We start from the raw sequence: 16,276 nt of genomic DNA on the forward strand, positions 1-16,276 counted from the left end.
ATGACACGTTTCACTGCGGCGGCCATGGAAATTCCCATCTTAAATCCAGAAGTACAACTACATGCTATCAAAAGCGGGCTCCGACCAGGGAAATTCCAAGAAGCCATAGCTGTAGCCAAGCCAAAGATGCTTGAAGAATTTCGAGACAAAGCTATGGGACAAATCGAAATAGAAGAGCTCCGTGAAACACGAAGGAATGAGAGGCCGACCTCACGAAAAGATGAAGACAACTCAAACAGGTCCAAAGATCATAGAAAATCTTTTAAACTATCCCCAAAGTTTGATTCATATAACAGGTTTAACACAAAGAGGGAGGACATTATAAGGGACATACTCCACAATAGACTAATAAAGCCGCCAGTCAAGGTTGGAACATACCAAGATCAGAAGTATGTAGACAAAGGGAAGCATTGCGCTTTTTATCAGAAGTTCGGTCACACCACAGACGAATGTGTAGCTGCAAAGGACTTGCTGGAAAGGTTGGCACGACAGGGGCTATTAGACAAGTATATCGATTCCAGGAGTCGGAGAGACGTAGATACAAGTAAGCCGAAGTGTGATTCGGAGCGCAGGGACAAGGGACCGCGGCGAGACCCAGTCGAAACTCCCACCGCCAAAGGAGTCATAAATTACATCTCAAGAGGCTTTGCAGGGGGAGGAATGACAAACACAGCAAGGAAACGAATTTACAGAGCCATGATGACGATGGAAGGAATTCAACAAAACTCCCCAACACCAACCTCCTCGGCTGCTATCAGCTTCAGTACTAGTGACTTCAAATCAAGAGCACCAAACCTAGACGACCCAGTCGTAATCTCAGTAAGCATGGGACCTTTGATTGTGAAAAAGGTGCTGCTCAACCTAGGAAGCAGCGCCGATGTCTTATTCTATTCCACATTCAAAAAGATGCAACTGAGCAACAATTCACTACAACCGTCAGGAGGGGAGCTGGCAGGCTTTTCAGGCGAAAGAGTTCACATCATAGTTATCAGAACCGAACCGGTAATCAACCCGGTGAGATCATTGGGTCACCGGGTCACTGGTTCAACCGTTGGGTCACAGGTTGAACCGGTTGACTCGGTTATAATTAAATAATTATATAAAATTTAATTTTTTTATACTAAAATTTTTTTATGCAAAATTAAATTATTTTAATATATCAATAATTTATTAATTAATTATATTTATCAAATATATGTTGAAAAAGAGTTAATATTAATAAATATTATATAATTATCAATAACAAAAATATGGTATGATTAATAAAAATATTTTTGTTTATCTTTTTAATTTAAAGAATATTTAACAACATTTAATATTTTTAATAATTATGTAAAATTAAAAAATAATTAATTTAAGTGAATAAATATAAAATAAAAAATTAATTAAATTAAATATAAAATTAATCATTAGAATAAAAAGACAAAAGTGTAAGGAGATTTTAAATTTTACATGAATAAAATAGTTAATAAGATAAAGTTGTTAATTAGGATATGTCTAATAAGTTATAATATATTTATAAAAAGGCATCAAAAATATCAAAAAGGCATGGTAGCCTGGTGGTTACAAATTCTTTTATTTTCCGAGGAGTGCCAAGTTCGAATCCAGCAGGTGACGCAGGTCAAAATGTTTTAAAATCCACGTGCCCGGTCTGACCGGTCCGGTTTCAATGCGCGGTTCAGTCCGGTTTTTACCGGATCTTCCGAGTTTGACCGGTTCGTATGCTTGTGCGGTTTGATTGTTAACTCGGTCCGGTTCATCGGTTTTCCGGTCGAACCGGCCGGTCCGGTCCGGGTTTGATAACTATGGTTCCCATATCTTGCTACATCTGGATGAAAACGACGCTAGGAGAACCACCAGACTCCAAGACCCTGGACATACAATTCCTAGTGGTCGATTGCGCTAGCCCTTATAACATCATCTTAGGGCGCCCCTCCCTGAACTCCTTCGGACCCATCGTCTCCACCATCCACCTATGCGTCAAATTTCTTTTGCAGGATAACACAATATCAACGGTTCACGCCGATCACAGGGAGGCTAGACAATGCTACAATGCAAGTTTGCTGAAAACCGCAAAAGAGGCAATTTTAAGGATTAACTCAGTGTATAACTCGGAACATATCCCGTAACTAACTCACATGGACCCAAGAGATAACCACGACCGACCCTCCCCAACAGACGATCTGGAAAAGGTACAATTACATACAGATGATCAATATACTAACATGGGATCAGCTTTTTCTGTAGGAAGAAAGCAACATTTGACGAACATCCTGAAAGACAATGCCGACCTATTTACTTGGACACTGGCCGACATGCCTGGGATCGACCCAAACTTCATCTGCCACAAACTGGAAATTAACCTGAATGCCCGACCCATACGTCAGAAAAAATGAAACTTAGGAGCCGAAAGAAAAAGTGTAGCAACAATAGAAACTCAAAAACTTCTCGATGCAGGTTTTATCAGAGAAGTCTGATTCTCCTCATGGCTAGCCAATGTAGTTATAGTCAGAAAAAGCACAGGTAGTTGGCAAATGTGTGTGGACTTTACAGATCTAAATAAAGCTTGCCCAAAGGACTCATATCCTCTACCGAACATCGACAGACTTGTAGATGATACCTCAGGATACAAAGTGCTGAGCTTTATGAACGCCTACTCGGGATATAATCAGATCCAAATGCACCCGGACGATGAGGATAAAACAACATTCATAACCGACCAAGGTAATTTCTGTTACAAAGTAATGCCTTTTGGACTAAAAAACGCAGGTGCCACTTATCAAAGACTAATGGACAAGGTGTTCAAAGACCAAATCGGGAAAAATATTGAGATATATGTCAATGACATGGTCATCAAGTCCAGCTCTGAAGAACAACACGAAATTGACTTAAAAGAGGTTTTCAAACAACTACGAACACATAACATGAGGCTCAACCCAGAAAAATGCGCGTTTGGAGTAAAACAGGGAAAGTTCCTGGGTTTTCTGTTAACAAACCGAGGTATAGAAGCTAACCTAGATAAGTGCCAAGCCATATTAAACATGCAATCGCCGACATCAATAAAAGAAGTGCAACGACTAACAGAGCGCCTAGCCACCTTATCAAGATTCTTACCAGTTGCAGCAACAAGATCTTATCATTTCTTCAAAACAATAAAGAAATTGGAAAATTTCACATGGACGACTGACTGCGAAAGAGCATTTTCCGAGTTTAAGCAATACTAGCTTCGCCGCCTATATTACAGAAGCCAGAGCAAGGTAAACCACTGCTACTTTTCCTTTCAATTTCAGCTAATACTATCAGTTCTGTGCTCGTAACAGAAACAGGGAACGAGCAACACTCGATATACTTTGTGAGCCGAGTCTTACGGGACACCGAGCTACGATATCCAACAATAGAGAAACTAGCACTGGGTCTGGTGGTTACAGCTCGACGCCTGAGACATTATTTCCAGACGCACCCAATCATAGTACGCACGGGGCACCCTCTGCGGAAAATACTCTCAAAGCTAGACTTAGCAGGACGAATGACATAATGGGCAATAGAGCTCTCCGAATTCGACATATCATACCAGTCAAGAGGATCACTTAGAGCTCAAGCGCTAGCCAATTTTTTAGCCGAATTCACATACAAAGATGAACAGAACAAAAACTGGGAATTATATGTAGATGGCACGTCAAATGAAAATGGGTGAGGAGCAGGAATCCTCTTAAAGGATGATGAAGGCGTCCACGCTGAGCAGTCAATCAAATTCCTCTTCCAAGCAACAAACAATCAAGCCGAATATGAAGCTTTACTGGCAGGATTGCGATTGGCCAAGGAGGTAGGAATCCCTTCTCTAACGGTTCACTATGATTCACTACTAGTAGTACAACAAGTAAGCGACCAATTTCAGGTACGAGACACACTCTTAGAAAGATATTTAAACTCATCAAAACCCTAATAAAGAATTTTCAGAAATTCGAAATACTACATATACCTAGAGATGAAAACTATAGAGCCGATATCTTATCAAAACTAGCCACGCATAGACTGACCGAACAAACAGAAAAGCTCCATCATATTACACTAACAGAAGCTAGTGTAGATCCGAAATCTGTCTTTAGCATATCATAGGAGGAAGAAGACTGGAGAAAGGTATTCGTCAACTACATAAGAAACGGAGATATACCAGAAGGTGAGGCACCGAGGTCATTCAGATACAAAGCAGCTCAGTATACCCTGCTAGGAGCCGAGTTATACAAATGAGGAATTTCTCGACCCCTTCTGAAATGCCTTGGGCCAGCAGAAGCAAAAACTATCTTAAACGAACTTCACGATGGAATTTGTGGGAATCATACTGGAAGCAGAAGCCTAGTCACGAGAACCTTACGAGCCGGCTACTACTGGCCAACAATGAGAAAGGATTGCCACAACAAGGTGCAACACTGCGATGCATGCCAACGGTGCGCACCACTCATCCATAACCCGGCCGAGCTCCTACATGCGTCAAACATCAGCTGGCCATTCCATAAGTGGGGGATGGATATACTCGGCCCGTTCCCCATCTCAACGGGACAGGTAAAATTTTTACTTGTAGCCATCGATTACTTCACAAAATGGGTTGAAGCACAACCCCTCGCAAAAATCACAGCCGAAAAGGTACAAAATTTCATATGGAAGTCGATAATATGCAGATTCAATGTACCTAGGAAAATTGTATCCGATAATGGCAGGCAGTTTACTGATAGAAAAATTGCATCATATCTTACAGATTTGCATATTAAACATCATTTTTCCTCTGTCGAGCACCCGCAAACCAACGGGCTCGCAGAAGCCGCTAACAAAGTTATCTTGTAGGCATTAAAAAAAATTGACAGATGCTAAGGGGCGGTGGGCTGAGCTCATACCAGAAATAGTATGGAGCTATAACATAACACCACACACAACAACAAATGCAAGCCCATTCCGACTAGTGTATGGATCAGAATGCATGATACCAGCCGAAATCAGCCAAGGATCTAGTAGAATCGAATACTTCAACGAACAAGACAACTCAACAGAGAGAACAACCGAGATTGATTTAATCGATGGAGAACGCAACCTGGCCAAACTACGACAGCAAGCCATGGAAACGATGATAAAGAAAAAATATAACAAAAGAGTAAGGCCGAGAACACTACAACAGGGAGACCTCGTCATGCGACGGATGGAGGATATACAGAAACCGCCAGGTCAGGGAAAATTAGCTGCAAATTGGGAGGGCCCCTTTCGAGTCTCTAAAGTTATTGGGAAAGGAGCGTTCTGCCTAGAAACAATACAAGGGACACCCCTCCCCAACACTTGGAATATTTCATCCCTAAAAATGTATTACAGTTAAATTGTCTTTCTAATTATGAGGTGGCCAGGTACTCTTTTTCCTGATCACGAGGTTTTTCCCTAAGGAGGGTTTTACTCGGACAGGTTTTAACGAGGCCGACCATCTCATATATTGAGAAATTCAAGTCTATAACATATACAAAAGCTTTAATGCATGCCAAATTAATAGAACCGACCTCTTAAGGCCGAACACGTCGACAAAATACCCAATGTTCATAAAAGGCATAAAAGCCAAACAAGTATTCACAAAACATACAAAACAATGACAAACAAAGTCGGACACAGAGCTCAAAATATCTCAACACAAACAGCAAAATACAATAAACAAAACATAGAAACTTTCATCAAGGAGGAGGAACACTCTCATCCTGGTCTTTAATAGCTTCATCGTCAGCAAGCTGACCATTAACTACAATCTTTGCAACATTCAACTTCCCGACGTCAAAGTCGAGGGTGAACAATAAAACCTAGCTGACGGCACGGTCAAATCTGGCCACAAACATGTCCATCTTCTCCTCCTCAAGCTCGTTCAGACGAGCAGTCATCTCACCTTTAACTTTATCATTCTCCTTAAAATCAGCATGGAGCAACCTGATCTGCTCCTGAAGACGTGCCGTTTCGTCTTCTTTCTCTTTCTTCAACAACTTAACCTGTCCCTTTAGGTCCTCTACTTCATCTTGCCTTTCTTTCATCTTAGCGGTGACATCACTCACAGCTTTTTCCTTTTCTTTTAACAAATGCTCTGATGAGGCAGCCTTCTTAATTAGAACCTGCTGCTCCGAACTTAATAGCTCCGTAGTACGGCCAACACAAAGCAGCCGAGAAGCGACAATCTACGCAAAGTAAAATAACTTCAGCACACTCAGAAACAAACAAAAACAAATAAGACTTATACAAAAACACACACCTGGATAAATTTGCCCATACCCTCCAAACCCACACGACGAGTGAGGGCCATATCCCCAGAAAACTGGGAAACACGGTCAGCTAGCTCGGCCAGAGGGAATTGATCACTCCAGAGCGAGTGAGTATTCGAGCCAAGCAGGAAGCCATGCAGCCGACGCTGCCGATCAAAAATAGATTTTGTAGCAACATTCTGATCACCCTCAGAAATCACCTCTAGTGAATTCTCCGAAACAGTTTTCCTTCTCTTCGGAGACGGAGGAGCCTGAGCAGTAGAAAATGCAGCATCCTCAACAGCCTCCTTCACAACCCCAGAAACACTCCCACCCTTCTCACTTTTCTTCTTCAGAAAAGCTTGAAATTTAGCAGGATTCAGATTGGGCAACTTGCTACCTGAAAACATAGGGAAGTTAATAAAAATGTAGCAGCACAACACAAGAATTTGCAAAAACAACAGTACCTATATACAATTTCAGCCCTTCAAAATCATTTTCCGCATCATATTTCAGTAAATCAGGAATAGGCAAACACTCTCCAGCAGCGAAAGTATCAACTAGAAACTCCAACAGACAATCCTCTTCCTCGCTCATACCATCGGCCTCAAGAATTTGTAAAGGCTCAGAACACCAATACAAAGGGAACCTTTCTATCATTTCGTCATCAAGGAAAAAAGGGTACACAGTCTCCAAAGGGCGAATCTTTACAAACATTGACTTGAAATTTTTAAAAGAAGATTTGTAGAGCAAAAAGAGAGAGCGACCAGGAAAAGTACTTAGAAAAACCCAAAGCCCTTTTCGAACCCCTTTAGACTGGAAAAGAGAAAAGAAAACGTTCAGCGAAGGAGCAACGTCCAAAAATTTCATCAGAACTTCAAACGCGCGCAAAAATGCCCACGAATTCGGGTGTAACTGTGAAGGAGCACAGTTAAGCTGAATCAACACTTTACACTCAAAATCAGAAAAGGGAAATTTCACATGAAGCTCAGATAGGCAGGGGATATACATGTAGAAATAACCCCAGTCTCCTCTCCTCTCACAAACCCTATCCTGACCGGCGCAAGGAAGGAACTCGAAACCAACATCAAAACCAGGTCTAACAAATTTAGCAGGCACCAAAGCCTGAACCGACTCACGATTGCAATAAGAAGAAGACTGAGTCTTTACATCATCGTGAACCCAATGATAAGGATTCTCCTTATCCTCCTCTACAACCTTCAACTTCTCTTTCTCTTTAACCATTTTTTCAGAAAAAACAAACGAGGCCAGAAAGAAAACACACAACACAAGAAGAAGACAAGAAAACAAGAAGACTAACCTCTGGAAGACATGGTCTCTAATTCACCAAAAATCTTTTTTGCAGACACCTGAAGACTCGTGTTTGAAAAACGTACACATTAAATTACAACCCACTAATTTAGTGGGAATACAATAAACCATTAAGGAATGAGAAGGAAATGGTCGGGCTCCCACATCGCTGAACGTGCGCATTAATTACGGCCCAGTTAACAAAATGACGAAAAATACCTTTTTTTTTCAAAAAACATAAATGAAGTATGTATTCTCAAAATTTTCCAAGAAAAATCCGTCTGAGTTTTTAGCCCAAGTTTGTACGCTCGTTGAGCTTGGGGGCTCACCCATTTAGCCTCTCTGCGCCGAGGTATATCTTCTATAAAAAAAGCTCAAATTGCTGCTTACACCAAGTCAAGCTTGGGGGCTGTGTACTGCACCCAAGAATCTCGGCCATATCCGAGATATACCTCGACGCAACGGTCACGTTTTGAAACCGTCCACATGCTCGAATCACAGAGACAACGTGCATGCCAGCATATCCAAATTAATCCACTCACCAAAATCTTAGAATGCACTGACCAATCAGACTACAAGCCTCACCTATAAATCTGAAGAGGTAACATTGAGCAGGACACGGCAAAGAAATCACTCTCACCTAATAGAACTACTCAGTTCACCCCACACTGCTCAACCTCGATCTCATACGTTCGATTTCTTAACTGCATTTTATTTCATCACTGACTTGAGTGTCGGAGTCCTTTTTGCAGGTACCACGTTCGGGTTCGAGTTCACAAAGATAACGTCGGCTCAGGACTAACGTCGGCTTAGGAACACTCACCACATCACCAGACCGACGTATAGATCAAGCACAGTATCCTTGCAAGAACAAAACCTATTTAAAATTAAAAGAGAGAAAAAAAAAGATAATTAGAATTTATTTGTTAGTTTGATTAAAAAATCTCTTGTAAGTATATCCAACTTTTATATATACTAAATGTAATAATATTTAATAGTATAGTATTTGTTATAGTAATGACTCAAAATATTAACTCAAGTGAGCAAGACCAACTGAGGTCTACTGTTAAGATCCCAAATCTAAATTAGGTTCATTATTTTAGAATTCAATGCAGATGAAGTCTACATATTCCTTCTCAAATCGGCTCAAGTAGAATTTTCTTTGTTAGTTAGAGATGGTAATAAATACTTGTATGAGCATGGCGGATCTTCTTTCTGTTTATCACTTCTGTTTTAAAAAAATGCCCCATGTCTCCTCTCCATCTTTAACACAAGTTTCTATTTAATTATCTCCTTAGGTAAAATACAGATACTCACGGCTATTTATAGATATTCTTTGAAAATTTAAAAAAATTAATAAAAAAGGTCATAATAGAATAATTATAAAATAATCAATTCAATATAATTTAACACAATTCATAATATATTAATTATAAAAAATAATATTTAAAATAAAAAATAAAATATCTTCCAATATAATAACATAATATATTTTTGAGATGAAACTGAATTATGTAATGACAGATCAAACTTAAATGACACAAAATGAGTTAGACAGAGAAAAATACAAAATTAAGACTAAGAATGAATTTAAAAAAAAATTAAATTGAAAGCAAAAATTAAAATTATTAAATTAAAAAAAATTAAGATATATATATATTAAGATAAATTAATAGTTTTATATCCGTATGAATTTAATGGATCAATAAAAAAAGTACTTATCTTCTTATTTCTGTCCATTTTACGTAGACAAATTTTATTTAGTCTAGTAATTTTCGCGAATAACCATTTGGCTGGATTTTTTTTATTATCCTAATTTTCGTTATTAGCAGTTGTTGCTAAAGAATCATGTTTTATCACTACTTCAACACCTAATCAAGTTCATTGTTCATATCCAGATTTTCTTTATTTATTTATTTCTTCTCCTTCATGTTAACATTCAAAGCAGTAAAAATAAAATATTCTATACATTCTATATCTATTAATAAAAACTAGGATTATTTATAACTAGATGATTATAGACACTAACGTGTCTATTTGTAAATATCTTAATAAATTTGTACATCAAAGAATCAAACTCCTTGTAAGTAATAAGTTATAATAACTTATAATAATAAATATCTTATACTCTAACCAAGGATTTGAATTTTATAAACATATTTTTATTTTTAATATTGAATTAATAATAATATTTTTTTAAATTATAATCAATTGTGATGTTTTTTTTAAATGTGAGATAATTTAATTTACAGAGTATAAGTCGGACCGTTCGATTTTTAAGAGGTACAGAAATTCGATCGGATCCATCGGATCCATCGATTTGTGTTTAAAAAATTCAAAAAATTTGGAATACACAAATCGGATTTGTGTATTCCAAATTTTTTTAATCTTTTAAATACAAATCGGTGGGTCCGATTTATCTATTCCAAATTTTTAAAATTTTTTAAACATAAATCAGAGAATTCAATTTATGTACCTCCTATAATTTTAAAAAACACAAAAAATTATCACATTAAGGTATAATACTCATCTTACTTTTATATTTAAATTTTTTAGCCTTTTATAAACAACAAAAATTATTTTTTATTAATTTATTAATAATAATTAAAACATAATTATCTATCAACTATCATGAGTATGACTCATAATGAAAGCACAAATAAAAAAATGTTAAAACAAATTCCAAAATTAATAAATTTTGTATTACTAGTAACGATGAGAAACTGCGTACAATGTACAAATTTAAAATTAAAGCTGCAAATGAAGCACAATATGTACTATTTGTTTCTTTTCTCTTTTTTTGACTTTGCTTCTCATTTTTTATTCTCAGAAACTTCTCATTTTTTCTCTTCCAAAATTTTTTTCGCTGCATCTTCATCTTCCTTCATATTTATATTTTTTTTCCTCAACAAAATAACGTTAGTTTTGTTACTATAGTACAAAGAGTTTAGAAAAAAATGAAATATTATTTAAAAAAATATTATTTTTATTATTAATATTTTTTCATCGTGATTACAAGATTTTTATCAATATATAGACCAAAAATACGCTAAAAGTACACTCGTTATAGAATAATATCCCAAAGAGTTGTCCATAATGCATAATTATATCCGGTTTAGTTTAAAACTAATTGACAAATTGTCAGAATTGTGATGATCGCATGCCAAAATTATTGCATGACATATTTGTAATTTGTAATGTGAATTCGTCAGAATTTTAAATCCTTAGAACTTAACGAGGCTCTGATACCATATTACCATGGTACAAAGAGTTTAGAAAAGAAACGAAGCATTATTTAAAAAAAATATTATTTTTATTATTCATATGTTTTCATCTGTGATTACAAAGTTCTTACCAATATATAGACTGAGTACGGTAAGAGTACATTCGTTATGGAATAATATCCTAATAAATTACATTGATTTTTTTTTTCTATTCCAAATGAAGCGTTAGAAAAAGTGTTTGAGTTTCTGCCATCACATAGTGACCAAAATGCTGCTTCTATGGTATCAAAAATCTGGTATGGTGTGGACGGCCAAACACGGTCGGAGCTCTTCGTTCAAAATTGCCATGCAATTTCACCTGAACGAGCCACTAGGCGATTCTGCGACAATATAGAATCGGTCATATTGAAAGGTGCGCTTGGTCCCTTCTAAGAGATTGAGTTTCTATCAAAGTGGGTGCTATCCTTAGATGTAAGAATATGTATGATCACATCAGTGGCATGCCTTTAGATGAGGGTTTTGAAGCTATCTTTATTAATTGCAAGAAACTCAGTAAGCTTGGTTTGTGGTGTGAGTGAGAATGTTTTTAGGTACATTGGCATGCATGGAAAAATTAATTAAGACACTACGTGTTAGTTATTTGGATATTACGAGTCTTAACTTAGTTATTAAAAAATGTCCTAACCTTCATAAGGTGGAGTTTAGGAGCAATAACTCGTTAGTATCCCTTGATTTTCTGTCTCATTTAGGCCCAAATCACAAATTGAGATACATTTGACTATACTTATTGTCGTATACATTTGAAAGGCAAGATTATAGAAATGTTACTGCAAACTTGACGGGCCTCTTTGTTTTGAAAGTGTTTAAGTATGTACTATATGTGTACTCATCCCTTGATGTGTTTAGAAATGATGTTCTATTTGATGTATTATATCTTTTGATCCCAAGAACATCAAGATCATGATGGGAAAGGAGGTCACCAGTTTGGATAAAGAATTATGAGACATTCAAAAAGAGTTAGTTATGTATGAATGTTAGATTTTATCATTAGGGTTGAGGTATAAATGTCTGCATATTTCTGTTTTTGCTTTTAACCGTGTGTCCTTGACTTTATTATGAAATTATTATTCAAGTAACTTAGCCTTGGGTTGCCTGGTTTGTCATCCATTATTATTATTTTCTTTCTCTTATTCTTACAACAGAAAATGAAAAAAATGAATGATCAATAGTTAAATGCAACTAAATGAACGGATTGAATGCATTTTTTGTTCAGTTGCAAGGATCTCTGTAGGAGCAGTTTCTTGATAATTTTGTTAAGATAAGTCTAAGGTAAAAATAATAGCTTAGTCATAACAAAACTAATGATTACTAGAATTTAATTAACATTGTATTATGAAACATAAAGACAAAATGGAAAACAAGGTTTTTTTTAATTTTTGTATATTACATTAACATACATATTTTATGTTGAAACAAATAACAAGTTTTGCCTCTCATCTAATCTAATAAGAGCAATGTTATATCACAAATATTATTATTTTGGATTAATATTTGGTCAATAATAATTTATCTTTATATTTACAAAAATTTGCATATAAAAAATTTATAATTTATTTATATTTATTAAAATTTATACACATAAATTAATACAATTTGTATTTATATTTTTTTAATTTATACATAGAAATTAATAAAATAAATTTATTAAAAATAATTTAATATTTATACCAATTAAATAATAATCAAAATTACTAAAAATTGATAGACTAAAGAGTTTTTTATCTAATAATAAATAATTGTACACTATCTTAACATTTAAGATTAAAAAAAGTATAAATATCTCAATAAGATTTTCTTAAATAGATTTAAGTATCATTCATAGGAGACATATAATCTCTAATTACTTAACAGTAGAAATTCAGGTTCAGTTAATTTTACGTAAAGTTAATAACTAAGAGTCGTCAGATAAAAATTTAGTCAAATCAGTCAAATTATTTAATGTCTTTTAACTATCAACTTCACATAAAGTTAATTTTACCTGAATTTTCATCTTACACAATAGCTTTCTGAATTCAGTGCATCTCTTGCAACTTCTAACGTTATATATGAATTAATCTCAGGTTTCAACCAGGTCTGTTTTAGACTTTTAGTTCCTCACCTGCTCATCACTCTTATTTGCCTTTAAAGGAAATAAATAAGAGAAGACAAATAAACATTCGTTCTCTTCTTCTCCTTACTTGTCTTTTTCACTTGTGAATTGTGATCGTAGTGGAGATAAATTCTAAAATAGTCTCTAAAATTGGCATTTTGTATTGAAATCGTCCCTAAGATTCTAATTGCACTAATTACGTCCTTGAGATTTAAAAAATACACCATAATAGTCCCCGACCCAATTTTCATTAATAACGTGATGACATAGCATGATGACATGGACTGTAAGTGACACGTGTCACTTCATGATTTAGCCACGTGTAATGATAGGATGATGTGGTGACCAGTGACACGTGGCATGCTGACGTAGATAGTTGTGCCACGTGTCACAATATTATTTGGCCACGTGTTCGGTTGTGCCACGTGTCGCAACAGTATTCGTCCACGTGTCATCCATTATGCCATCGTTGTATATGCACCAAATTAGTCCCTCACTTTGCATTAAGTGACTCATTTTAGTCCCTGAAATTGAATGTCGTGCACCAAACTAGTCCCTTCACCAATTTTTTCTCATTTTTTTAAATTTAAAATTTTAATATCTTGAATACACTAATTTCAATTCTATTTTTTCATATATCGTTTAAATACAAATGCTTTTATAAAAAATTTTAAGATTTTAGTTTTAATTATATAATTTTTTTAATAATTTAATATTGGTAAATTTTATAATATATAAGTATGTTATTATAAAAAAAAATAATTATATGATTGATTAGACACATTTTTTTCATAAAAAAACATGTGTTTTTAACAAGAAATTAATAATTAAAATAAATATTTTTTTCTTATGAAATACACGTTTTCGTTATGTATAAATGAGCTAGATTGAAGGCACTTCAACCACCCTCACTACCACTTTTGATCTCTGCAGTCTAGACGAAAGAGGTCGGAGATGATAATGAGAGAATCTTGAAATGCTTTCACGTCAACTCTAAGACGGCGGCTATTAGAGGTATCCGCAAGAAAAAAAATATTTTATAAAAGTACTGAAAGAGGTTGGAGATGGTAGTGAAGGTGCTTGAAAAGCCTTCACGTCAACTCCAAGTCGGCGAATAGGGTATTCGCAAGAGAAAAAATATTTTATAAAAACACTTTTATTTGAAGAACGTGTGAAAAAATAGAATTGAAATTAATGCACTCAAAAATATTGAGAATTTTGAATTTACAGAAAAAAATGAGAAAAAATTGGTGAAGGGACTAGTTTGGTGCACGACATTCAATTTTAGGGACTAAAATTAGTCAATTAATGCAAAGTGAGGGACTAATTTGGTGCATATACAACGATTAAAATTAGTCAATTAATGCAAAGTGAGGGACTAATTTGGTTCATATACAACGATGGCATAATAGATGACAAGTGGACGAATATTGTTGCGCCACGTGGCACAACCGAACACGTGATCAAATAACATTGTGACACGTGGCAAAATTATCTACGTCAGCATGTCACGTGTCACTGGTCACCACATCATCCTACCATTACACGTAGCTAAATCATGAAGTGACACGTGTCACTTACAGTCCACGTCATCATGCCATGTCATCACGTCGTTAATGGAAAATGGGTCAGAGATTACTATGGTGTATTTTTTTTTCAATCTCAAAGACGTAATTAGTGCAATTAAAATTTCAAGGATGATTTCAGTGTAAAACGCCAATTTCAAAGATAATTTTGGAGTTTAACTCATTGTAGTGTTTCTAATTCATAAATTCAGTTAGTAAATATGAACTATTAGTAGCATGCATTCAGAATAAAATTCAGACCATAGAGAGAATAGGTTTTCAAGTCATTTAGAATTGAAAGAGTTGTGATAAAATGCACAAAGTCCATGTACGCTTTTTTTTTTATAAAATATTTAATTTGACACTGCTGCATGTTTGCTTTCAATCCAATCTGTTATCATTTTTTAATATCACTAATTCTACATTTTAGTTTATCCTACATAATTGTGGGCCTCAAGTGCTTAAATGTTTATACTTCTTCAGAATCCTATGCTAGATTTTATAGAGGCAGAAATTAACTCCATTATTGAAGGTGGTAGTGCAAAAATTACTATTACAAAGAAAACGACAAGTCATATAGGCTCAATTATATTTATATGGAAGTGCTAGGTAAATAATAATCATCTTAAACAACATAAATAATCACCAATTAAATAAAAAATACGGAAGAAACACAACAATTTTCAACGAAAAAGGGAAAGTTGATGGAACAAGAACTAACAATTTGCTAGCACAGTAGGGACTAGCAATGAGAGCATGCATTAAATTAAATGAAATTGAAGTGTTGGTGGACATTTGTGTGTGGTGCTTCAATACTATGACGCCAAATGTTGTGCCATGCGGCACCTTATCATGCATGAACTAGAAAAGATGGCGAAAGATCCAAGGCCATAAACATGGACATGCTGATGCTTGTTCATTATAAACTTATAATCAAAACAGAGATTCTAGAACACTCTGTTTCCCCTGCTTCATATGTTACAGTTATCATTTTCACTTCAAAAATTAATTAAACTATAGCTGAATATAAGTTTATTATATTATACTAAAGTCCTCTCTTGTCGGATATTTTAAGCCTATTAAATTGTATTTTTACATACCTATATATTGAGAAAAATTTTAAACGCTAACAATTATTTCAAAAAACAACAAAATTTTTAACAAAAAAAATATATTTAATTAGTTTTTAAATTTTATTTTTATAAGATTGATTAGTTTTTGAGTCAGTATTTTTTATTTTTTTGACATGAGAACTAATCAATTTCATAAAAATAAAATTCAAAGATCGGGTTGAATATTTTTTTTTGTTTGGAACCCTTGTAATCTTTTCGAAATAATTGTTAGTACCGAAAGTATAAAATTATCTACAATTTAAAAAAAGATATTTTGAAAAAAATAATTATATCTAAATAAAATTTATTTTATCTAGGAGTGTATATATATATATATATATATATATATATATATATATATATATATATATATATATAGCTAAGAGATATGTTAAAATTATTTGTCTCATGCATAAAATTTCGTCGAAATCATTGCAGTCCTCATAGTCAATTTCCCCCCGTCTCCTTTATTTCTTGCTTTATGCCATCTTATAAGTTGAATTTTCATACCGAAAAAACACACTACTAAAGTTGTTACAAAAGAAAAAAAAAAATGATTCCACCACCAAAGTTTCTATTTGTTGTAGTAGCCCTACCCCTCTTGATGTTATCACTATCCTATTTTCATCTTGAAGCTTATGGAGACCCATCAAGTGATGAT

The 16,276-nt window shown here is 34.7% G+C and overlaps 1 protein-coding gene across 1 annotated transcript; it reads left to right on the plus strand.

Annotated features, from left to right (window-relative positions):
* On the plus strand, positions 1–1,095 carry LOC112703857 (uncharacterized). Its single transcript, XM_025755488.1, has one exon. The coding sequence runs from the start codon at positions 1–3 to the stop codon at positions 1,093–1,095; it is 1,095 nt and encodes a 364-aa protein (XP_025611273.1).
* Positions 1,096–16,276: the final 15,181 nt, after the last annotated feature.

The sequence above is a fragment of the Arachis hypogaea genome, chromosome 7 (assembly GCF_003086295.3).
Source record: "Arachis hypogaea cultivar Tifrunner chromosome 7, arahy.Tifrunner.gnm2.J5K5, whole genome shotgun sequence".
Lineage (NCBI taxonomy): Eukaryota > Viridiplantae > Streptophyta > Magnoliopsida > Fabales > Fabaceae > Arachis > Arachis hypogaea.